We start from the raw sequence: 26,808 nt of genomic DNA, 5'->3' as shown, positions 1-26,808 counted from the left end.
CTACAGGTCGGTTGGGGGACGCCTGCACAGCAGACACAGGAAAATGGCGGGGGCAGTGTGAGCCTCCCACACGTTACTCCTCGCCAAATGAGAGTCCGCGCTGGCAGGTGAAAAGATGTGACAGGCATGGTATTGGAGGGGACATGTGATGCAAGGCTTCTATCCTCCCTACAACCGGCCAGTGGGGGGCATATGTGAGCAACGATCAGGACAGGGGAGGGGAGAATTGGCACAAGAGGTAAATTGGGATGGGGAGAAAATTCACAGAAAAAAGGAGGAGAAAAAGTAGATAAAAAAAATAAAGAAATTGTGAAATGCCATGTTGGCCTCAATATTTTCATGAAATGTATACGAAAAGGTTATGAAATTAACAAGAATGTGATCAAATATGTAATAAAAACGGAGCTCAACGCGTACATTTGATGGTAGAAATCCGTTTGTTTCCCCAATACCAAGATGGCGGCGTTCTCGTGACGTCAGCGTGTCTTCGATGGGAGCCTGCAAAACCAACAGACATGCTGGTACTTAAAGGAAAACTCCAACATTTTGGGAAATTAGCTTATTTGCCATCTACCCTGGAGTTAGACAAGAAGATACATACCTTTTTTCTTCTCTGTGCATGCAGTAGGAGTAGGAAGACACGCACCGTTAGCCTAGCTTAGCGGCAGTCACTGGAAGTAGGTTCCTCCATTAGCCTAGTTCCCAACGTCTACCTACTCCTACTGCATGCACAGAGAAGGAAAAAGGTCATGCATCTTCTTGTCTAACTCCAGGGTAGATGGCAAATAAGCTAATTTCCCAAAATGTTGGAGTTTTCCTTTAATTGAAAGTAATAATTCTGTTGCGAGTAGCCTGCTGTCCACGGGACTGAAACACCGACCGTGATGTCCACGCTTGGTGAGATACTTCTTTAAATCTGTTTGTGATTCATTGAAATTGTGATTTTTTTTAGGTGATACCAAAATGTACCAAATAAGTTGAAAACTTAATTTCAGGCAAAAATATGGAAACTAAATAAGGGAAGTATCACTGACGTTAAGTTGTTTCGGGAGGTATAAGCACAGAGGCCGTTACAAGACACACCACACATGTTTTTTTTTTTTGTGAGACTATTGTATTTGATACATCATCAATAATTACATTCCTTAGTAGGAGAGTGCATATACAAGGTTAGTCTTTTTATTTGTAATAATTTGTTGGTTTGGAAATTTGAGAGTCAAATGTAAAGTTAAATTGCATTCGTGTTTGTATGCATGTTGTATGTTTTAAGGTTACTAGAGTGTGCCAAAAGTTCCCAACATGATCATTCGCAGATGTTTGAAGGTTCATCTCATCTCATCTCATATCTCTCTCTCTCTCTACAGCTTGTCAGCAAACCAGTCATTAGCAGAGAGAGTGTCCTGCTTGCCACACATTTATTCGGAGACAAAGCCTGCATCACGGAAACGCAGCCCACAAGCGGGTCACGTGACACACACGCGCCACAAGAAGAACACAGGCATCTGGCGGGACGGGCTGCTGTATCACACTGGCCGCGCTGTTGCCAAGGCGATACGGTATAGAGCAGAGTGGAGGGAGGGGGTATGTCTGACTGGAGAGAGACGGTCGGAGAAACAGGCGCATCTATTCTCACTCTCTAAAGGGGGGCGATACAATGTACTGCATCGCCGGGGGGAGAGACGGGTGGTTCTCGGCACAAGCCCGGGCCACAGCGGATCCCTGTCGATCAATGGTTATTGAAGCAGGCAACCGTGCGGCGACGGGATGTTTTCATTGACAAATCCCACGCCGCCCGCCGCCACAGCACACCCCTCATCAATAAGTAATGAGGTCGGAGAGAGAAGTCGTGACTAACACGGCAGACCTCCCAGCCTTATAATAAACCATATAGGCATCGTTCCGGCATCAGTGCAGCAGCAGCACTGCTGCTTATTTATCGTGGTCATCGATATACCATGAAAAATGTATGATGAATTAATAATTTCTTGTGCGAGAACGAGTAAAGGAAAACGACGATCATATCATTTTGAATCAAGTTGTGCTATATTCATTGAAAAGTGGAATACATTTCCCCGTTTTAATAGAACCGTCTGAAAACATAATGTGTAGACATATATAATATAATAGGATAACAGAATTATGATGAACATTCTGAGTTTTAATTCCACTGAGTCGTGGCGGCTGCCTTGAAACAAGCAGAATACTGGAGGCTGTAACACCACGGCTGGGAGTTGGTTGAGGGCACGGGTCACGAGGGCGGTTGATCATCACAGCTGTGATACACTCACTCTTTTCAGTATTTAAACAGGCACGTCAACCAACGACACATTCTTATCAAGAGCAATTGCCTCAGAGAGGGTATAGCTGTCGATGAGCGTATTACTCTCTCTTACACACACACACACACACACACACACACACACACACACACACACACACACACACACACACACACACACACACACACACAACATAACGTGTATGATGTTATTAGACACAAAATATAACCTTGTGTGTTCTATTGCGTACTACATTATGCTTACATTCTTTTGAAAATGTTATTGAAGTGTTCCTTCGTTTGCATTCCTCTTTTACCTGCGCAAACAGATATATATATATAAATATATATATATATATGTAACGGTTGTGACAACGTCACCTCAAACTTCGATGCCCCGAGTGGGAGTTGAACCCCGGTCTCCCACGCCGCAGGCAACAACACAGACCGCTATACCAAGAGGTGAATCCACTTCTAAGTACTGGGTCTATGCGTCTTTTGAGGATGTGAGAGTGAGTTTAACCCATAGCACCGCTACTCACCCCAGCCCTTCTTGACTGCGCTTCACGATACCATCCGTTACATATATATAAAAAAAGTTTGGTGGTCGCATGTTGCTAGCTCACAAAATGAACAGTTGAGAAACTGCGAAACTCATTTAGTTTCCGATTACTATTGCAATTGGCTACAACGAAACACAGTGAAGTGTTCAGAGAGAATCTTAATTTTATACGTTTGCAAAGTGATACTGGATACTGAATTATGCATCACATCAAAATCAGTGTTTGAATGCATGGATGAGACACCCAAAATACCCTCGTCGTTGGCATGCCTCCCGGCCAATCACACTGCTCAGCCAGGGGGAACCGGGCGGAGTGATTGTGAGGAATCTTAAGTGGTTGACAGTATATTCTTTATTCAGGGACAGATCTTAGTTACATTTAACTAAGAGCCCGCCCACATTCACAGGAAATGAAACTCCCTGGATAGTACAGTGGGTATAGTACTTGTATATGAAAAGCCTAAATATCTCTCTTGCACAGAAACACTTCTCTCGCACACGCACGCACGCGTGAGTCAGCCTACACACACACACACACACACACACACACACACACACACACACACACACACACACACACACACACACACACACACACACACACACACACACACACACACACACACACACACACACACACACACACACACACACACACACACACACACACCCAACACCTTTGTGGCTTATTACACATTCACAACAACAACAACCGCCCCCCAAAAAAACAGAACAAGAGCTTAAATACATTAGGTCTCATTTGCGGTGCTGTGAGTAAGACAGGGGAGTATTTAATGGAGGTAATCCATTTTGGGAGAGGCTTGAGAGTCTCCCTGGCTCTGTCCGTGCCTGCTGGTGGGACTGTGGAGGAGCCCAAGCTCCAGCTGAGCAGACACACACTCTCCCCTCTGGCCTGGCCCGCATCCAGCAGTTAGCCACGGCCACAGAGACGGTAACATGGGACAGTGGTGATGGCAGCAGCAGCAGCAGTAGCAGCAGCAGTAGCGCGCGTCATTCCGCCTGACATCCACCGGGGGCGCACTGGCTCTGTCCACAGTGCTTGGCGGGTGGGGCCGGCTCCGAGCCCTGTTTCTGCAGGCAGAGGCAGAGAGGGAGACCGTTAACACTTGGAACACTAATCCACCCTCAGGCACGTTTAACACGTGCGGTCAGATTGCAAACGCCAAACCCGTAGGACCACCGCCAGCGGGGCGGCGTTCTAGACGTTACAAAAGCAACTGCATGTCATCGAACGGTTCTCTTCACCCCCCCGACGAGCGTGCATGCATTTCACGTCAAGGTCAAGGTCACAATTTTAGTCTGCGTGGTGAGAGAAAGGGGCCTGTCCTGTTGTCACCGTGCCACTAGGTGGCAGCATGGTGACACTCCAGGCTCCGACACGAGCCATGAAACACATTAGCACAGTGTGGATTCAGGTGCCACTTCATACCCTCCAGTCACCTCCACCACCCTCCTCCTGCTCCACCTCCTTCTCCTCCACCTCCTTCTCCACCTCCGCCTCCTTCTCCTCCCCCCATCTCCTCCTCCTCCCCCATCTCCTCCTCCACCTACTCCTCCACCCTCCTCCTCCTCCTCTACCTCATTCTCCTCCACCTCCTTCTCCACCTCCGCCTCCTTCTCCTCCCGCCATCTCCTCCTCCACCTCCTTCTCCCCCATCTCCTCCTCCTCCACCTCCTTCTCCTCCTCCTTCTCCTCCTCCACTTCCTTCTCCTCCTCCTTCTCCTCCTCCTCCCCCATCTCCTCCTCCACCTCCACCTCCTCCTCCTTCTCCTCCTCCCCACCACCCTCCTCCTCCTCCTCCACCTCCTTCTCCTCCACCCCACCACCCTCCTCCTCCACTTCCTCCTCCCCCATCTCCACCTCCACCTCCTCCTCCTTCTCCTCCTCCACCCCACCACCCTCCTCCTCCACCTCCTCCTCTTCCACCTCCTCCTCTTCCACCTCCTCCTCTTCCACCTCCACCTCCTCCTCCTCCTCCACCTCCTCCTCCTCATCCTTTTATCTCCCGCCCCGGGTCTGTCACCTGGGTCTGTCTGCGGACGGGCCGAGCCGGTTGGTTGTCGGGGTGATTGGGCGCCCACGGCCCCAGGCTCTGATTGGAGTAGAAGTCCATGGGGTACACTTCCTGCCAGTCCACCTGCTTCAGGGCCACCGCCGCCTGGGCGGGAGAGGGGACAAAAGAGAGAGAGAGAGAGAGAGAGAAAGAAAGAAAGAAAGAGAGAGAGATGGATAGAAGGCGGTTGAAATAACAATGTATTCAAGGCCGACGACCTGTGAACTCGTGGCACGCGGTGATCTAGTCTTCCCCCCGCGACGCAGCCCCCCCCCGGAGGGACTCGACAATGAAGCTTCCCTCTTCATCAGGCTTCTGGACCGGTTCCATCCCCCACTGCTTCCAATGGGAACACACCACTAGGCCTACAGCCGCTCGTGAGGAAGAACATGGCGGTGTCTTTTTCTTTTTTTTTGGTCCGTCAATGAGTTGGAATGCATTGTATTTTGAGGCCATCCATCCATAGTGTGAGATATGACCCCTGGGAGTGGCTCAGGAGGCAGAGCGGTCGTGTGGTAATAATGGGGAGGTTCCCGGTTTCGAATTGTAAAGCGCTTTGGATAAAAGCTGTTATATATAAATGCCCCATTAATAAATTAATTAACCATTTCTTTTGTCCGCCAATGAGTTGGATTCTTGCATTGTATTTTTAGGAAATCCATAGTGAGATATGACCCGGGAGTCTAATTATGGCACCCGTTCCCAGTTTCTGTAAATCTGAGGCTGTTAAATAGGACATATTATGTATCTTTTTGCAGAGAAACTAGCCTGAATCTAATTTGATTTATCTATTTTCCAGCAGCTCTTTCTTCCCTTGTATTGAACCCTGTGTTCGGTGGACGCAGCAACACACTACAGTACATTTAATTATTTCCGTGCCTGGCTGCCCCACATGCAAGAGTAAAAAAAAAAACGTTACAAACCGGGCAGTGAATTAGACAGGCAGTACAGCTCATTGATTAATCAAAGCTGATTCATCCCATAACGACATCATCGAGGGATAAGCAATTCTGAACAGCTTGCTTAGGCTCGTTAATATGAAGACTTCAACTTCCCTGGAATTTCCCCATATTTCCCCAGCAGCTATGCAACATTTTAGACGGGCCCAATCCATTACAAAGACTTGGCAAAACCCATTTCCCATAATATGTCCCCTTTGCCCCTTTCACTACCACACTACACAGGGTTAACGCTTTCACTACCACACTACAGAAGGTTAACCCTTTCACTACCAGACTACAAAGGGTTAACACTTTCACTACCACACTACAAAGGGTTAACACTTTCACTACCACACTACATACGGTTAACCCTTTCACTACCACACTACAGAAGGTTAACACTTTCACTAACACAATACAGAAGGTTAACCTTTTCACTACCACACTACAAAGGGTTAACTCTCACTACCACACTACATAAGGTTAACCCTTTCACTACCACACTACAAATGGTTAACTCTTTCACTACCACACTACAGAAGGTTAACCCTTTCACTACCACACTACAAATGGTTAACGCTTTCACTACCACTACAGAAGGTTAACCCTTTCACTACCACACTACATAAGGTTAACCCTTTCACTACCACACTACATAAGGTTAACACGTTCACTATCACACTACAGAAGGTTAACCCTTTCACTACCACACTACAAAGGGTTAACTCTCACTACCACACTACATAAGGTTAACCCTTTCACTACCACACTACAAAGGGTTAACTCTCACTACCACACTACAGAAGGTTAACCCTTTCACTACCACACTACAAATGGTTAACTCTCACTACCACACTACAGAAGGTTAACCCTTTCACTACCACACTACAAAGGGTTAACTCTCACTACCACACTACATAAGGTTAACCCTTTCACTACCACACTACAAAGGGTTAACGATTTCACTACCACACTACAGAAGGTTAACCCAGGGCTGTACGTTAACTTTTTTTGCACATAGCACTGGTGCTACAGAGGTTGATAGTTTTGTAGCACAGGCCAAAATCTTGTAGCACAAGTATAAAACGTGTTATATTTGTAACAGTCACAAATGTGCCTATTGTATTTGTGTTATTTAGTTGCAGTGCCATGTTTGGCTGTCATTTAGTATATCGCCATGTGTTATTATTACTATGATACTCTCATATGCTATTTTCAATTAATATCATAAACAACATAAGGAATATTAGCATAATTTTGAGTGGACTGAAGGAATGAGTCAGCGTTAATAGTTTTAAATGCAAATAATTTATTGAAACATAGAAGTGGGGTCGGTTGGGACACACACACACACACACACACAATGGGGGACCCTGATGTAAACAAGACAAACGTCTTTCTCAGGTCTGCATCCCCTTAACAATTGTGTGTATTGAGCCGTACTGTACTGTACCCATTCTGCAATCTGTTAAATAAAGTTTTCATTCATTCATTCACACACACTGTTTCAACTCACCACCCCCGCATCATATTGTAGTCTAGTCTGTCTTCAAACTTCCACTCCTCTCGAAACTTGTTTATTTGAATATCAACATTATCTGTCCATCCTCAGTTTACTATAATATACTCCTGTCCTGACTCCTGACTAGTGACTTCATCATCTTTCCAAACGCACGCACGCACACACACACAGGGAAGGGGAGAGAGTGCCCCCCCCCATTTCCCTTTCCACACTGTCTGCTGGCTCTGCCTCTGATCAGGATTAGCTTGTTAGCTTGCTAACGTTGTAGTGATTGTAATGGTACATAAACGTTAATTTCGGGCGATGTGCGCATAAAGGAATGGCGACGGTGCAAAGCATGTAGATGCATTTGACCCGTTGCGAGAAAAAAAAAACACCACAGACTTATTTCGGGACGTGTAGGCGCACTGCTGTGTTAACGCAGCAACCGACCAACGCGCTGCTCTGCTTGCAGAAGGCGCACGGATAGGGCGGATATGACTCGTCGAGTTGTCACAAGAGTTTTTTCAAAATAAGATTATCATATGCACCTGAACGTTGCTAGCTTTCGGAGCCTAGCTGGAGCTGCGCGTGGGCAGAAATGAGACCCGCTACAGGATTTTCAAAATAAGAGTATCTATATGAACCGAATCCCTATCGCACCAGTGCTACTGAAGTAAATCCATCCATCGCACAGACCGCTGTTGCTGTAGCACGTGCGATATATATCTCGCACTGTACAGGCCTGGGTTAACCCTTTCACTACCACACTACAAAGGGTTAACCCTTTCACTACCACACTACAGCAGGTTAACCCTTTCACTACCACACTACAAATGGTTAACCCTTTCACTACCACACTACATAAGGTTAACCCTTTCACTACCACACTACAGAAGGTTAACACTTTCACTACCACACTACATACGGTTAACCCTTTCACTACCACACTACAGAAGGTTAACGCTTTCACTAACACACTACAGAAGGTTAACCTTTCACTACCACACTACAGAAGGTTAACCTTTCACTACCACACTACAGAAGGTTAACCTTTCACTACCACACTACAGAAGGTTAACCTTTCACTACCACACTACAAAAGGTTAACCTTTCACTACCAAGGAACATGCTCAGATGCCGCACACACGAGTCACGACACAGCGTTTGACCGCGCACACACACACGCACACGCACACGCACACACACAGTTGTCACAATATTGAGCCTAGCTAACAGGCAGAGTTGTCATGTTATCCCCACCCAGCTGCACAACGCGGCAGCAGCTGCTGCTGGAGGAGAGGCACGAGGATGAGCAGCAGAGATCCAGGCCGGCTGACACCAGAGATGAGAACACCCCATATGGAACACTTCTGAATACTGATAATGAATGAGTGAGTGAGTGAGTGAGTGAGTGAATCAATCAAGATCTTTTTTCTTTTCCGCCATATGGTGACTGCTTACTCTGCACTCTATCTCACAGCATGACATAATATACAGACTGATAATAGGCTATACAAAAAAAATAAGTAATTAACAAATTAATTAACGAGTGAATAAATAAATAAATTATTGAATTAATTAATGAAAATGCATTTGTGTGCCAAGTGCCATACTGTGATTCAAAAACCCTTATGGGATTGTTAGACACATTAAATGCAATTTGTGAGATTTTAAGTATTGGAACACGTTTCCAAAATAAATATTGGAGAGAAGGCAATACATTAAGCTCTTCTGTGAGACGCTTCTCATCACAGAGCATCACTTTTTGCACCACTACACACACACACATACACACACACACACGCGCACACACGCGCACAAAACTCTGGAAGGTTGCATAACTCGTGTTTATTATTGGATGGAATATTATTAGTAGTAGGCTGTATAGTACATTATGTATTCATACTTATAAACTGTACAATGTACTTATATAACCTAATTGTGTGCATTTGTCTCGCCTAATTAAAACAATATTTCACCATATAAAACAGTTCATGGCTAGACCAGCGGTTCTCTTTTTTTGTGATCAAATTTACAAGACCAGTGGTTCTCTATTTTAGTGTCAAGGACCCCCGTTTGATAAGACGTTGTGTCAAGAGACCCCCATCTGAGAAGATTTAGTTATTCCAAGTCTATACTGTCGGCGGGCAGAGGAACAGTGAAGACAGTGAAACCCTATGGACAGAATAGTCATTCTAATACATTCTCTCATCGGGCTAACTAGTCAATGAAATGATAGTGAAACTAGACACTAGCCGTTTTCCATCCTCAATGATCGGCAAAAACAATTCAATGTTCTCCGTTATAACCAGTGCAGGCGTGCATGACGAACGACTGAATATCTGTACATATATCCTACTGTTACTAGTTACACTGCTGGCCAGTAGTAGTCATACTGTCTCTATTTATATAATACACTCTGTCTGTACATACATCTGATTAGCACTACACTCAGTAGTACAAACTTGTATTATTACACTTTAACCACCTGTACGTTGTATATTACTATTGCACTTTACTGCTACATTTGCACTCTGGTTGGATGCCAAACTTATTTTTGTTATACTGTACTTGTGCTGTATAATGACAATACATTTGAATCTAATCTAATACTAGGGCTGCAAAAAGGAAAATCTGATTGAATGAATCCAAAGTAAAATAGAACGAGTTTTTACGTTATCAGTAATGTAATCCTCTATTATAATGCGGGCGTGCATTCTATTCTGGTAGGGCTATGGCTTATGGTGTAATAACAAGAGGGATAACATACATCCTTGATAGAAAGGTATGGTCTACGTTTGTTGAATACTTGATAGAAACCCAGTAAGCATTTTCACATGGTATGTCTGTAAGACCTCTTCCCATGAGAAACGTCCTTTCGGGGGGGCGGTCAGGTGGCGTAACGGAGATTGCGTTCGTCACCAACCCCGGAGCGGCTGGATTCGCCTGTTCGAATCCAGCTCACAGCTCCGGGGTTGTCACCAGCTTGGCTGGCCGTTCACACTAATACAATTGGCAGTATTAGAGGGTGGGAGAAGCTGGCGGGGTGGGTCCGGGTCGTTGTAAACAGCGACTCCTACAGTTCGGTCGGGGCGCCTGCTAAGCGCGGATAGGATCTAAGTGGGATAGTGTGATCCTTCCACACGCTACGCCCTCTCAGGGAGGATCCGCGCTGCCAGGTGAAAAGAAGCGGTTGATTGGCTGGACGTGTGTCGGAGGAAGCACGTGGTAGCCTCCACTCTCCCAGACCGACTGTGGGGGGTAAGTGCGCAGCGACCAGGAAGGGGATTGGGAATTTGCATAACGACTAACATTGGGATGGGAGAAAATCGGAGGAAAAAGGAGGGGGGAAAAGATAAAAAAAAAAAAAAAAAAAAAAAAAGGTCCTTTCGTTGTACTGTACTCGTGCTGTATAATGACAATACATTTGATTCTAATCTAATCCAGACCCAGTGTAAATACAGTTCCATGAAAATCCAACCAATGTCCTGGCCACACGTGTTTATCACGTCTCACTATGACGTTCTGTCAATGCTATTTCTATACCATCAATATTATGGATATTAGTAGTCGTATTTGTGTTGTTGGTATTAATGAATCTAGTTGATCCATGATCAGTTCAAAAATAAAGTGTTGTCTTAGCCTGGATTTGAACTTCCACACCATGAGTCTTCCACACCATAGGAATTTGCTGTTACCATTCAGCTAACTTGCCACTTGATATTGAATGGGAGTAACAGTCTTATGCCTGCGCAGGCGTCTGCAAAAGGTGCACATTAATTCAAATAAAATAGTTGTTGTTGACCGATGTGAAAAATAGTCGAGCACAGCAAACATTAGGCTGATCGGCCCAGTAGTATGAGAGATTAGCTGCAGATAAGACAGACAGACGGACGGACGGACGGACGGACGGACGGTCACACGCTACCAAAAACATAACCTCTTTTCTGTCCAAGCTTTACCGCAGCCTTTCACCGGTCAGAGCAGCACCGTGACTCGTCGGGACGAACCGTTCTCTCTCTCCTCTCTCCGTCCTCTCGCCGGAGTCAGTTTCATTCTCCTTCATTCCTCCTTTCCACCATCTCAGGGTATCTCTAGATCCCAGCCCCTGCCTCTCCTCCTCCTCCTCCCCACTCCAACGGCTTCTCCTGCTAATCCCCTCACTGACAGGAGAGCCCAGTGTGTCTTATTGACTATAAATATAACATGAGACGTGCTGAAGATAACCAGTCCCCCCCCCCCCTTCTCATCACCTCCACCCCCTCCACACACACACACACACAAATTGCTCATCTTCATTTCTTCTCTAAATGCCACAGAAAAAAGAGCGGCGTATCGGGATAAGGATGAGATCGGAAGAGATCGAGACGTATGGCTACACACACATGCGCACGCCTATAGACACGGACGTGGAAGCGGATCGTTTAAACGCAGAGATGTTATCGCGGTGTGGCCGTCAGATGAAGCGGAGGGAGAGGAGGCTCACGTGAAACAGATTGATCTTCGCGGGCCTTGTGGGAATTGAACGCGGGCCTTGTGGGAATTTAACATGGGCCTCATGGGAATTGAATGTGGGCCTTGTGGGAATTGAACGCGGGCCTCATGGGAATTGAATGCGGGCCTCGTGGGATTTGAACGCGGGCCTCATGGTAATTGAATGTGTCACGGAGTCAAAAACAACTTGTTGACCTCGGACATTTAGAACCAATAATCATCATAACGGCGTTTAGTATTTTTGATAAGTCGCATGCTATTAGGGTTGGTTACCATTCACGTTTGAACCGATACCGGTACCAGTTCTTGGAATTCAGTACAGAGTAAAAGTACAGAGTTCGGTACCCAACCCTACACGCTATGGTTCTTCTTAGAATGACTTATCATTTTATTCATCTCAGTTATACGGCAACATTTCCATAAATCTTTTTAAACCTTTATTTACCCAGTATTGGATTTGATCATAATCAGCCACTCATCACCTCTTCATCTGTGTTTGTGTAGTTCCTGTGTTGTGTTTATTTCTCTCTCCGACGTCGACCTTCTTATACTGGCTGTACAATCTTTGTCATTCCCCTTTAATGCAATCCGTAATCATAAGAACTCGAAACTGGCAACTTCATACCTTTCTTGGAACATAGTTGTTTATTCCATAAACAAAACCTCGTAATCAGATGGAAACCAGTTCTGTAATTGTCCTTGAAAAGTCTTGGGAAGAAACTAAATTCATTATATTAATGATCTCTCCTTTCACCCCGCTCGGTGGTCATCGCGGCCTGGCTGTTATCCCAAAAGCCTGTCGTAGTGGCACTTCAGTCCTCCCCTCGGTTCAAAGTCTCTGATCAAGCTCTTCTCGTCTGTGTGTCGTAGCTGAATCTAACTTACACTGCAAGAAACTCCCAGCTATAAACTATAGTCCTTACCAACGGCTAACCCGCCCCGTCGTCTGGTTACTATGTGACACGCTGTCTTCTTTGACCCAGATCACTATAGCTCTCTGACCAAAACCCTGCCTGCTCAGTGCTTATCTAGTTATGAACCTGCTGAACGGCCTTGGCATGCACACACACACCCTGCTTGCTGTTAACACACTGACTCTCTCTGACCTCCTCCTCCACCACATCTACCTCTCTGACCTGGCTATAAGTAGATGCTGTCATCCACCAATATTCACCACTATATACAGTACACCTTGAAAAACCTATATTTCCTTCACCAGGGTAGGTTCGCTGAGCACGGATGCTCTTTTTCAGCTACGCCCTGCTTCACATTCACACAGTTCCATTCACACCTGCCCAGTACAACCACAGTCTGACACCGTTGGCCACTGAGTAACTCCACTGGAACAGTTTGGGGGTTAAGTGCCTTGCTCAAGGGCACTTCGGCGGTTGGTGTTAAGGGTATGGGAGAGAGTTATTAATTCACTTCCCCAGCTCAGATTTCCTGCCGGTCCGGGGGATCGAACCGGCGACCTTCCGGTCACAAACCCGCTTCTCTAACCGCTGCCCCAATAATAGGTGCGACTCACTTCACGGAGGGTCTTTTTGCGTGAACACACAACAAGGTCAACCTCCGTGGCGAGGTGGACAAGCACTTAAAATAGAAACATCATCTTCAAGACGGATAATGTCTCGTAGGCCTTTTCTCGCGAATCCCCAGCGCTGAAGGATCTTTGAGGAGACTGAATGATTGAATTAATAGTCAACTTTGAGCTCACATGACATGACAGCCCATTAATGCCAAACCTATGGCAACGCCGACTTGTCTTCAGAGACCCACCTGACACAGCTGCACGGGGGCAGGCACACACACTAAGCAAACGATGAAATTATTCTAGACGGGCTGCTATTCTATCCATCTCTCTCTAGTTAGAAAAGCAAGGTAGCTAAGGGGGGGGGGTGGGTTGGGGCGGGGGGGGGGGGGGGGTTGTGGGCCAGCTGCCAGTGGGGGGAGCTAGTCTCCTGCGCTGTTATTATTGTATACATACAATCTGTCAGAGAGAGAGAGAGAGAGAGCGAGAGAGAGGGAGAGAGAGAGAGCGAGAGAGAGAGAGAGCGAGATAGCGAGAGAGAGCGAGAGAGAGAGAGAGAGAGAGAGAGAGAGAGAGAGCGAGATAGAGAGAAGGAGAGAATGAGAGGGAGATAGACAGATGGACATCAGACAGACAGACGGACTGCGCTCACTGCTCCGGTCTTCCCCCCACTCCAGCTCCTACAGACAGGCAGGCCCGATGAGCGCTGTGCAAATACAGAGCCGTCATCTGAACATGAGATGTCACTTCTACACTCTCATCACCGTCGCAGTCCCCCCCACACCCTGCTCCACTTTGTACCCACTCCCAATAGGACAGATGTCAAGGGCTCTGTGTAATCCTAGCAAGGTGTGTGTGTGTGTGTGTGTACAGTGCGTGTTTGTCGTCCTTCAGATAGTGAGTGGTGGTGAATCCTAGGTGGTGGATCAAAGGTGTGTGTTTACCTCATAGGGAGACAGTAGGGGCTTGGTGAAGGCTGTGCCCCAATCAATAGAGAGACGTGGACAAGCAATCTGGACCCACCTGCAAAGAGGAAATAAGAGAGGGGGAGGGAGAGAGGGAGAGAGGGAGAGAGAGAGAGAGAGAGGAATAAGTGGGGCGGGGGGTAAAGAGAGTGAGAGATAGAGAGGGAGGAATGGAGAGATATAGAGGGAGGAGAGGGAGATAGGAGAGGGAGAGAGGAAGGGAGATATAGAGAGGAAGGGAGATATAGAGAGAGGAAGGGAGATATAGAGATAGGAGAGGGAGAGAGAGAGGAAGAGAGAGAGAGAGAGGAGAGGGAGATATAGAGAGAGAAGAGGGAGAGAGAGGAAGGGAGAGATAGAGAGAGAGGAGAGGGAGAGATAGAGAGAGATATAGTGAGGAGAGGGAGAGAGGAGAGGAGAGGGAGAGATAGAGAGAGGAAGGGAGAGATACAGAAGGAGGAGAGGGAGAGAAAAAGGGAGAGGGAGGGAGAGAGAGAAGCTTTAGTCCATTAAGTACTTCAGCGCAGGTATCACCATGCAAAGATCAATGATTTAAAATATACAGTGCACCTGTGTGCACAAGTGACTATGTATATTCATGTGTGTGAGAGAGAGAAAAGGAGAAATATGGAGCTCATATCAGGGAGGAAGGACACAGGCTGCATGTTGAGGGAAGGGAGGGAGGGAGGGAGGGAGGGAGGGAGGGAGGGAGGGAGGGAGGGAGGGAGGGAGGGAGGGAGGAATTGATTTGATTTTTATTTGGAAATTACAAACACATCATAAAAACTAATTATCATGACCAATTTGTATTCCTGAGGATATCACCTAAAAACATTAATTAAAATACTTATTTCCAAGGTGGTCCTCGATGGAAGACATAGAAACACAAAGACATACAAAATGAAAAACAAGGGAGCGAGGGAAGCGAGGGAGGGAGGGATGGAGGGAGGGGGGAAGCGAGGACGGCGGTGTATTGGGGTTACAGGAAGCCTTTCCTTTCCCCACACCTGATCTCCAGCATCTGTTGGGGAGATCTGTCCCAATTTTGCAAAGCTCTAAATAAAGCCCCGCTACCCCTCCGTCTGCAGCCGTGGCCAGCCTGGAGGAGGAGGAGGAACCGGAGGATTCCGAGGAGGAGACGAGAGGAGGGGGGGGGGGGGCACGGGGGCTGAATCAGGAGAAACAAGGAGGAGAGGCGGGGAGAGGTGAAAAGATGAGAAACGGAGAGAGAGAAAAGGAAAGAAGGTGCGGAGAGGTGAGGTGAGCGCGAATCAAAGGAGGCACACTGGCCCAGTCTCCACGGAGCTAGCCTACATAGCATGCAGACGTATGTGTGGGGGGGGATGGGGTGAGAGGAAGAGAGATAGAGAGCTAGTGAGCGAGAGAGAGGAGCGAGAGAGACTGAGATAGAGGGAGATAAGGGGAGAGAGAGAGAGAGATAGAGAGAGAATGACAACAACACAGGAAAGGGGAGAGGAGAAGGCAGAAGACTGGCATAGAGAAAGTGTTTATCTTGGTGAGCGTGTGGGGGGGGGGGGGGGGGGGTGTAAACAGCTGGAGGGAAGAGTGAACAATGCATCGGAGACACAGAGAGCGATCCGTCAGGGGCTATGGGGGTTAGCTTTCACAGATCAATGCTATCCACAGCTCCATCTCCAACCGGATGGGACCAGTCGGTCTTCCACCGGCTCCCTCTAATCCTAATGATAGAAGTCCATCAGGAATATCGAGCTTATGAATTTAGCTGCGGCGGCGCGGCACATAAGAGCTCGGCTAGATAATGCCGGTGATCTCTGTAAATGTCAATATGGCTACATCTGCTCCGAGAATCCGCAGCGCAGGTGTGTCGGCGGAAGAAAAAGATGAGATAAATAAGCTACACCATCTGCAGGACCGGCGCCTAAGCGAGGGGTTCAATGGACGAGCCGGTGACGTGTGTCCAGGTGCCCGTCTGTGTGCCCGCCTGTGTGCCCGCCTGTGTGCCCCTCTGTGTGCCCGTCTGTGTGCCTGCCTGTGTGCCCGTCTGTGTGCTCTTCTTCGTCCACCAAACTTTCGCTCAAGTGCCTTTTCTTGGTTTGAACAGACCTGAATTGATTGGACCTTCAACTCAACCACTTGCCTTCGAGTGTCACCCCTTCATATTCCAGTGGCATTTTCTCACTTTCAAAACAATGCTTTCCTCTGACTGAATTACAATCAATCAAATCGATTCAAATGTATTTGTAAGGCCCGACGACGCATGTTAATGTCCCCATGGGCCGGACACGTCTTCTTTAAACAAGTGAAGAAGAAACATCACAATAAATCAAGAACAAAACAAAAACTCGGACTGAAGTCTGGGTGCCCAGTTGAGAATAGACTGGTCGTGTAAATGGGGGGCGACAGTGGCTCGGGAGGTAGAGCAGTCGTCTGGTAATTGGAAGGATCCCGGTTCGATTCCCGCTCCTCCCAGCCAGCGTGTTGAAGTGTTCTTGAGCAAAACACGTAACTAGGGATGTCCCGATCGCATTTTTTTGCTCCCGATCCGATCCCGATCATGTGATTTTGAGTATCTGCCGATACCGATCTTTCACATTAGTAACCAATTTGACGTATTTTTGTCAGAAACTGGCAAAGTGAGACAAGCCGCTCTGTTGCCTCAATAGCCACAGTCGAGCGCGGTGGCTCACATTACATTCACCCTGAGCCCCTGAGAATGTGCTTCATACAAGAAATATTCAACGTTTCAATCTGTTTGCACATTAGTATACATTCACAGTGTTACAAAGGGTCAGATTAAACCGAATATATATATTTATTACTTGAGATACCTTGTATAATATTTGCATATCGTTTGATATCCCTTGTATATTCTTTGTATATATACACGGAATATCCCTTTACCTAGGTACAAGCCAGACCATAATATTCGTTCTCCTATTGGACAGCGACCCCTAGGCGCCAACGACCATACCCCCAATGTCGAGTTCAAAGCCACCGCCAAGGCTTGTCTCAACATGTCCAGGTTTGCGCAGTAATACGAGACAGAACTGAGGTTGGCACTAGATTATTCACCTTACGTATAAATACGGCGCAGGTGGAAACAGCAGCAGTTCAGTTCATCATTCATTCAAAGTAACGTTAAGTCTTATCCCAAAGTTGAAGCCTTCACCACGAGTCAACGACCAAGTGAAGTGAGCAACTTTGCGTCTAAATAGAGCACTTATAACATGTGCGAATAGGATAGTAAAAGTGTCAGAGTTTAGTGAAATAACGTCAAGTTCGACCTAGTCAATGTGAAGTATAGTGCACAGGAGAATCTACACCGGCGAATGCAGAGCCTTTTCCGGCTGGATTATATTGCTTTGGTACTGTGGCTGCTGGAGCAGAGAACCGTCTACCCCACTGCTGTGTGGGATCTACCCTGTGAGGAGTACCCTCGAGCCCGCCTCTAGGACCCGAGGCTGGCTGGCTTTCATCCATGCTTTCGCGCATACTGGATTATAGCTGCTGCTTTTGTCTGCCGATCAAGGGAGTAATGTACCGCCTCCCGTAGCTGGAGCTTATTTATTCCTCGTTGACCCAGACTTTGCATCCGAACATTCTTCTACCCTGCTGGCTTACAACCGGAGGGAACCCCCCTAGTGTCTCCAGCTAACTACGAGTGTGCCTTATGTAATTCTTATGCTACAGGTGGCGTCAGTTATACCCATCTTAATATGCTCATGGACTTACGCTCTTGACCTACTTAAGTGTTCTTCGCCTTATAAGCGCAATTCCTAATTCTCAATTTGTAACCTATTGTTGCTGCTCTAATAATAAATACTTCTAAATATAACTTTCTTTGTTAAGCCGTATTCTTGTGTGGGTGTTCACCAGATATACCGTGTACTGTATGGCCAGTAATTAAAGTACATAACTAAGTAGTGGTTTAATAATACCATACTCTCAATACAGTCAGGGAATTGTACCCCTCAGTTACAATTGGTCCTTCGAGCCGGATGGTATCAGTGTAATATCTAATATAATATTGATATTAACCATGGCCAGCGGTGAACACTCCCCAAGCAGCTCTCCCGAGCTAGAACGCCGGCAGCGCAGACGTCAGCCACCTCCCTATCTAGAGGCATACGCTGTCAGTCTAATACCTAGCTTTATACAGACGTTAAATGCGGATAAAGCGGATAGTCAAAGCATGTCAAATCCTACCGACCAGGCGACCCCGCCAGTAGAGACCCCAGTGGGTTCTAACGAAACTGACCAAGCCCACGGGGGGGACCAGGGGGGACGTGAGATGACTATACCCCCAGACAACGTCAACGGAATAGTCCCCGGAGAGCTCCAGGATAAAGAAAGCGCTCCAGGGACAGAACCCGACACCCAACCAAGAGAAGAGAAGCGCGCCCAGGAGATGGATCTCGAGGCGCGCCCAGAGAACAGATCTCCAACAGGCACTGTCAGAAGCCGATCACCTCCGTCAGTGTCATCCCCCAGCGAAGCGGACCAGATGCTGGCGCAGGCATTCATCGCCACCCTGGCAGCCTCCACTGAACGCGATCGACTTCAAGCACAGGCGCTTAGTGAGTGCGAACATTCTACCATGGAAAGAGAACGCCTCCAGGCTCAACAGACGAGCGAGCGCGAACAAGCTGCAGACCAACGAGAGCGCCTTCACGCGCAACTCCAAGCGCAAGCCCTTAGTGAGCGCGAACACGCTGCAACCGAGCGAGAGTGCTTCCAGGCGCAACAAAGGAGTGAAGACGACCGCATAAAACTGGAGACCAGACGCCTTCAGACGGAAGAGAACATTGAAAGAGGCCGCGCCGATGCACAGCGCGATGCCGCCAATGCACAGCGCGACGCCGCCTATGCCGGCGCCAATGCACAGCGCAACGCCGCCAATGCCCAGCGCGAAGCAGAGCGCAACGCCACCCATGCCCAGCGCGATGCAGAGCGCGACCGGCTGCAGGCGCAGATGATAGAACAATTGATTGCCATGGCGACACCCCCTCTCTCCGCACGGAGCTCCCGGAGATCATCACGACAAGGGTCTAGGGCACATTCCCCTACCCGACCAAGCGACCCGGGACCCCGCCAACAGGAGGATCCTGTCTACGTCTCCGAACCCCCTCCCCGACCGGTCCATACGAGACCCAGCCACCGGGAAGAACCGGCCTACGTCGCCGAGAGACTGACTAGAAGACTTCAGGACCTAGCAGAGGAAGAGGAAGAGGAAGAGGAGGAATGTCAAGCCGACCAGCAGCAACGTACTCTGGACCAGGAGGCCCAGTACAGCCCAGACGTCAGCCCCGAGTCGCTGCACTACAAACCCCCGACCCAACTCACGGGTGAGTTTGACGTACAGTCAGCACCGAGGAACAGCACCTGGGTACCCGGCCCCTGGTACCCTCCAAGTACCAACCCACGACAACACGTACGGGGAGACGCGCCCAGGAGGCCTCTTCCCCAACGCTCACCGATGTGCCAGCCATCCATGGCATCGTACCTTGGCACACCGACGTTCCCGGACTTTACGCACGAGGACAGGGCACAGTACACGGAATTACGGATGTGCTTAGAGACTATGATGTCCGACGTCCCTGATGAGTCGTACAAATATGCTATCCTCCTCAAGCATCTCAAGGTGCCCAGAGCGCATAATATAGCACTGGCATACTCCAACTCAAGCACCCCATACTCCGCGGCTCTAGTGGCCCTCGACCAGCGTTATGGACGCATATGGGACTACGTGATACAAGAAATAAGGAATATTGATCGTCTCCCCCCAGCCAAAGACAATAGAGCATTGGATGACCTCTCTATCAAGGTACAATCCCTGGTAGGGATGCTGGGGTCCCAAAGGGAAAAGGGGATACATGAACTGTATGCTAACTCTAATGTAGAACGGATATTAGAGAAGCTGCCTCCAGCCCGCCAAGAGCGCTTTCGGCGGCAGAGAGACCATCGTGATCCCGACGGTCCCGAGCCATCCCTCCTAGACCTGGCCGCCTTCCTCGCGAGAGAAGTCAGCAGCCTACGACTGGATACGTTCGTGTGGAGTGGACCAAGCCCAAGAGATGGACCTCGGAGATCTAACGATAACCGCCGGTCGGTGACCGTTATGCACCAAGCCGAATCAGTACCGCAGCACAAGAACCACAACACCCCCTCAACGAAAGAGGAGTGGAAGATTGAATGCCAGTACTGTGAAGGGGAACATCGGCTGTATCAATGTGACACTTTCAAGAAGCTGACCACGGACGAGGTGAGTCAGTGGATCAAGGCCAACCGCCGCTGCTTCCGCTGCGCGCGCAGCCATATGGCAGCTGAGTGCTGCTTAAAGAAGAGATGCAGCAAGTGTGACGGCGCCCACTTGGAGGTCCTGCATGACATCAACAAGCGTCCGCCAGGACAACAAAGTGGGCCCGTCACGGTGATGTATCAGGCCGAGGCGGTGGCACCAGTACCGAAGATCCACCAGACCGCCCCCTGGTGTACCGACTGCTACAGCAGACACTGGGAGTCACGGTGCTACTCGGACGACCGCGAGTCGGCACCACTCCAGAAGATCCAAGGCAACCGACCAACAGGAGTGCTCCATATAGACCAGCATAGCGGGACCCCCCGAGTGCTCATCAAAGTGGTCAGAGTGCTCCTGAGCTACGAGGACAAGGTCCTGGACACTTACGCCGTCCTAGACGATGGGTCTGAAAAGACTCTCCTCCTCGCTTCCGCCGCAGCCCAGCTGGGTCTGCGGGGTGCCAAAGGAACAATGACAATACGTACCATCAGAAGAGACCAGAAGACCATAAAGGGTGAAAATGTCTCCTTCAAGATAGCAGCGGTGGACCAGCCCGAGAAGCAGTATAGTATTACCAACGTCTTCACCAGCCACGACATAGGCCTGTCACAGTACACCTACCCCATCCCACAGCTGATGGCGAAGTACGTGCACCTACGCAGACTACCTATACCGCTTATCGACGGCGCCACACCGACCCTGCTCATAGGCTCCGACCACGCGGACCTCATTCTCCCAATTGAGGCGGCCCACATCGGACCCAAAGGATGCCCAGTCGCGGTTCAGACCCGACTGGGGTGGACGCTCCAGGGCCCCCTCTACGGACTTGACAGTAAACCCACGTCTACACGCTGCCTGCACACAAAGGTGAGCGACACCGGCCACTCTCTCGTACAGCCCGTTGAGAGGCTATTGACATTAGGCGAGAGGCCTGTGAGAGAACCGTGGGCACAAGAGGGAGTTCCGAACTCCACCCCCCTCAGCTGCGCTCCAGACGTAGCTGACCTCGAACCCAGCACCCCAAGCGACTCCTTGATGGGGCGGCCGGAACCGGCCCCTCCTCAGACGGGGTACAGACCAAACAAGAGGAACAGACGGAGGATGTGGAGGCACAGCCAAGCACAGATCAACCAGTCTCAGGCCCGCTTCCTCCTAAGCCCCCCTCCATCCCGTCCAGCCCGTCAGAAGCGGGTCAAGGACAGGGACAACTTAAAAGTGGACACAATCGTCATGATCATAGACCAGTCACTACCCCGAGCTGCGTGGCCGGCCGGCCGCGTAAGCAAAGTGATCACTGGTGCCGACGGAAAGGTCAGAGCGGTAGAAGTTCTTATCCAGGGACGGACATACACCCGACCCGTAGCGAGGCTGATAGAGTTGCCAAGGCTCCCTGACTCCCTTGCTGACGATCATGACCCACTGACTTTGTGAATTGCCCTACTCCTCACAACGGACATTGAGTAGTGGACAAGACGGTTAATCTGTCTCTGCTTATCTAATTAGGTGCGGACTAATTAGGAGGCGGCTGTTACAAAGGGTCAGATTAAACCGAATATATATTTATTACTTGAGATACCTTGTATAATATTTGCATATCGTTTGATATCCCTTGTATATTCTTTGTATATATACACGGAATATCCCTTTACCTAGGTACAAGCCAGACCATAATATTCGTTCTCCTATTGGACAGCGACCCATAGGCGCCAACGACCATACCCCCAATGTCGAGTTCAAAGCCACCGCCAAGGCTTGTCTCAACATGTCCAGGTTTGCGCAGTAATACGAGACAGAACTGAGGTTGGCACTAGATTATTCACCTTACGTATAAATACGGCGCAGGTGGAAACAGCAGCAGTTCAGTTCATTCAGTTCATCATTCGTTCAAAGTAACGTTAAGTCTTATCCCAAAGTTGAAGCCTTCACCACGAGTCAACGACCAAGTGAAGTGAGCAACTTTGCGTCTAAATAGAGCACTTATAACATGTGCGAATAGGATAGTAAAAGTGTCAGAGTTTAGTGAAATAACGTCAAGTTCGACCTAGTCAATGTGAAGTATAGTGCACAGGAGAATCTACACCGGCGAATGCAGAGCCTTTTCCGGCTGGATTATATTGCTTTGGTACTGTGGCTGCTGGAGCAGAGAACCGTCTACCCCACTGCTGTGTGGGATCTACCCTGTGAGGAGTACCCTCAAGCCCGCCTCTAGGACCCGAGGCTGGCTGGCTTTCATCCATGCTTTCGCGCATACTGGATTATAGCTGCTGCTTTTGTCTGCCGATCAAGGGAGTAATGTACCGCCTCCCGTAGCTGGAGCTTATTTATTCCTCGTTGACCCAGACTTTGCATCCGAACATTCTTCTACCCTGCTGGCTTACAACCGGAGGGAACCCCCCTAGTGTCTCCAGCTAACTACGAGTGTGCCTTATGTAATTCTTATGCTACAGGTGGCGTCAGTTATACCCATCTTAATATGCTCATGGACTTACGCTCTTGACCTACTTAAGTATTCTTCGCCTTATAAGCGCAATTCATAATTCTCAATTTGTAACCTATTGTTGCTGCTCTAATAATAAATACTTCTAAATATAACTTTCTTTGTTAAGCCGTATTCTTGTGTGGGTGTTCACCAGATATACCGTGTACTGTATGGCCAGTAATTAAAGTACATAACTAAGTAGTGGTTTAATAATACCATACTCTCAATACAGTCAGGGAATTGTACCCCTCAGTTACACACAGTGTTCGACTTACGTAATGATTTGCTCTATTTTGGTCTGAAACGCAGACAATAATCCTCACAAAGCGAATGTTGGCGTTATCCAGGCGAACGTTAACTTCATTCAAGCGTGGCATTGCAATCAATACAGCTGTTTGGCAAAGCACCAGCCGCCTCCCCCATTCCTTTGCTCGCTCTAGTCACATAACGTGACGTATTAGATTTGTCGTGTTGAATGCAGCTCTGTTCTTTCCTCCACGCGGAACGTCCGCCTTGCAAACACATGCTATTGGACTGGCTTCGGTTTCAATTTTAAAATGCTTCCAAACGTCTGACATTTTGTCTAGCTGCTCCGAGTCATCAGGTGGACATGTTGCGGGAGTGACGCATTGTGAGCTTGTAGGTCTGCTATTTTCGGAAATGCGTTTGTTTTGGCAAATTCTTCTGCTCTGTGCGACAATAAATAAATTAATGATGATATGTAATTTAAAACCAAAACTAAGGCCTCAGTATGAGTTTAAGATGTGAACATGGTCATGTTTGTTGAATAAAATAAAAAAATATATTTATTTTTTTACTCCCGATTTTCTTTTCCCGATCCCGATCTTCTGAAAATCATGTGATCGGCCCCCGATCCCGATCACGTGATCGGATCGGGACATCCCTACACGTAACCACTAATTGCTCCAGATGAGCAGGTCGGCACCTTGAAAGGTTGCCTCCGCCGTGCTGAGTTGAGACAGACAGGTAGTTTAGATGATGAGTTGAGACAGACAGGTAGTTTAGATGATGAGTTGAGACAGACAGGTAGTTTAGAAGATGAGTTGAGACAGACAGGTAGTTTAGATGATGAGTTGAGACAGACAGGTAGTTTAGATGATGAGTGGAGACAGACAGGTAGTTTAGATGATGAGTTGAGACAGACAGGTAGTTTAGATGATGAGTTGAGACAGACAGGTAGTTTAGATGATGAGTTGAGACAGACAGGTAGTTTAGATGATGAGTTGAGACAGACAGGTAGTTTAGATGATGAGACAGACAGGTAGTTTAGATGATGAGTTGAGACAGACAGGTAGTTTAGATGACGAGTTGAGACAGACAGACAGGTAGTTTAGAGATGATGAGTTGAGACAGACAGACAGGTAGTTTAGATGATGAGTTGAGACAGACAGGTAGTTTAGATGATGAGTTGAGACAGACAGACAGGTAGTTTAGATGATGAGTTGAGACAGACAGACAGGTCGTTTAGATGATGAGTTGAGACAGACAGGTAGTTTAGATGATGAGTTGAGACAGACAGGTAGTTTAGATGCTGAGTTGAGACAGACAGGTAGTTTAGATGATGAGTTGAGACAGACAGGTAGTTTAGATGATGAGTTGAGACAGACAGGTAGTTTAGATGATGAGTTGAGACAGACAGGTAGTTTAGATGATGAGTTGAGACAGACAAGTAGTTTAGATGATGAGTTGAGACAGACAGGTAGTTTAGATGATGATGAGTTGAGACAGACAAGTAGTTTAGATGATGAGTTGAGACAGACAGACAGGTAGTTTAGATGATGAGTTGAGACAGACAGACAAGTAGTTTAGATGATGAGTTGAGACAGACAGGTAGTTTAGATGATGAGTTGAGACAGACAGGTAGTTTAGATGATGAGTTGAGACAGACAGGTAGTTTAGATGATGAGTTGAGACTAGGGATGTCCGATATTGGCATTCAAATGTGATATCGGAATCATCGGTATTTACATTTATCTAACCTTTATTTACCCAGGCAAGCAAGTACGAACTAATTCTGATTTTATTTATTGTCAAAAGTATGCATATTGTTGTGTTAATTCAACGACAAGAGATATGTAATGTTAATTACCTGAAATTATTCTGTTTTTTGGGGGGGGGGGGGGGGGGGGGAACCCTGCATATATCGGTATCGGTTGATATCGGTAACGGAAATTAAGAGTTGGACAATATCGGTATAGGTAAAAAAGCCAACATCGAACATCCCTAGTTGAGACAGACAGGTAGTTTAGATGAGGAGTTGAAACTGAGGACTGGTAGTTTGGACCTTAAAGTATTTCACAAAGAAGAAAGAATTGCTTTCTAACACTTCCAGCGCACACGGCATAAACCACAACCCCACCTGCGTCAATAACAGAACCGCTGAGATGGTAGAGTGCTTCTCTTCAAGTCGCCCCCTAACTTATGTTATTGCTCTACAAAAGTAATCAGCAAAGCCTCAACAGCAAAGCCATTACATGCAGAGTACAGGCACAACACACAACAACCCCAGGCACCCCTTCAACCAATTCTTCACACTACTACCATCTGGTTGCTAATTGGCTTAGAAACTGGCACGTTTTGGCAGGGGCTTTGTCTCCTCCTGCCATATCATCACTTAACAAAATACCCTGTTAATTGTCCCCGTGTTTGTGTGTGTGTGTGTGTGTGTGTGTGTGTGTGTGTGTGTGTGTGTGTGTGTGTGTGTGTGTGTGTGTGTGTGTGTGTGTGTTAAATTAGGGCTAAATTGGTTCGTTCCCTTGTTGGTTCGTTCTCTTGTTCCGTATTGATTGCCAAATTCTCTGTGATAAGGAGAGGAGAGGAGGAGAGGAGAGAGGAGAGAGGAGAGGAGTGGAGAGCAGAGGAGAAGAAGAGAGGAGGAGAGGAGAGCAGAGGAGAGGAGAATAAGAGAGGAGGAGAGGAGAGGAGAGCAGAGGAGAGGAGAACAGAGGAGAGGAGATGAGATTAGAGCAGAGCAGAGGAGAGGAGATTAGAGCAGAGCAGAGCAGAGGAGAGGAGATGAGAGGAGATTAGAGCAGAGGAGAGCAGAGGAGAGGAGATGAGAGGAGATTAGAGCAGAGGAGAGCAGAGGAGAGCAGAGGAGAGCAGAGGAGAGCAGAGGAGAGCAGAGGAGAGCAGAGGAGAGCAGAGGAGAGCAGAGGAGAGGAGATGAGAGGAGATTAGAGCAGAGGAGAGCAGAGGAGAGCAGAGGAGAGGAGATGAGAGGAGATTAGAGCAGAGGAGAGCAGAGGAGAGCAGAGGAGAGGAGATTAGAGGAGATTAGAGCAGAGAGCAGAGGAGAGCAGAGGAGAGCAGAGGAGAGGAGATGAGAGGAGATTAGAGCAGAGGAGAGCAGCAGCGGAGAGCAGAGGAGAGCAGAGGAGAGGAGATGAGGAGATTAGAGCAGAGGAGAGCAGAGGAGAGCAGAGGAGAGCAGAGGAGAGGAGATGAGGAGATTAGAGCAGAGGAGAGCAGAGGAGAGGAGATTAGAGCAGAGGAGAGGAGAGGAGAGGAGAGGAGAGGAGAGGAGAGGAGATAGCGCAGCTGTTGTTTCAGAACCAAGGACAGCGCTGCTCATTGTGTACACAGCATAGTGGTCGAGTGAGTAGGTGGGCAAGGAGCTGAGGAGATCGATAGACAGAATGCGTCACTTGGTTCGGATTCTTACCCTGCTTGCTTTTC

At 48.0% G+C, this 26,808-nt stretch overlaps 1 protein-coding gene across 1 annotated transcript; it reads right to left on the bottom strand.

The window, feature by feature from the left end:
• Positions 1-3,185: 3,185 nt before the first annotated feature.
• On the bottom strand, positions 3,186-14,408 carry LOC311247626 (2-(3-amino-3-carboxypropyl)histidine synthase subunit 1-like; the record flags this gene model as incomplete). Its single annotated transcript, XM_084338648.1, has 3 exons — positions 3,186-3,932; positions 4,886-5,020; positions 14,330-14,408. Coding segments are annotated over 3 exons (295 nt in total), but the record flags the coding sequence as incomplete, so codon positions are not given.
• Between the last annotated feature and the right edge of the window lie 12,400 nt (positions 14,409-26,808).

The sequence above is a fragment of the Notolepis coatsorum genome, assembly GCF_963971535.1.
Source record: "Notolepis coatsorum genome assembly, contig: SCAFFOLD_885, whole genome shotgun sequence".
NCBI classification, from domain to species: Eukaryota; Metazoa; Chordata; class Actinopteri; order Aulopiformes; family Paralepididae; genus Notolepis; species Notolepis coatsorum.
This window is presented reverse-complemented; position numbering and strand designations above follow the sequence as displayed.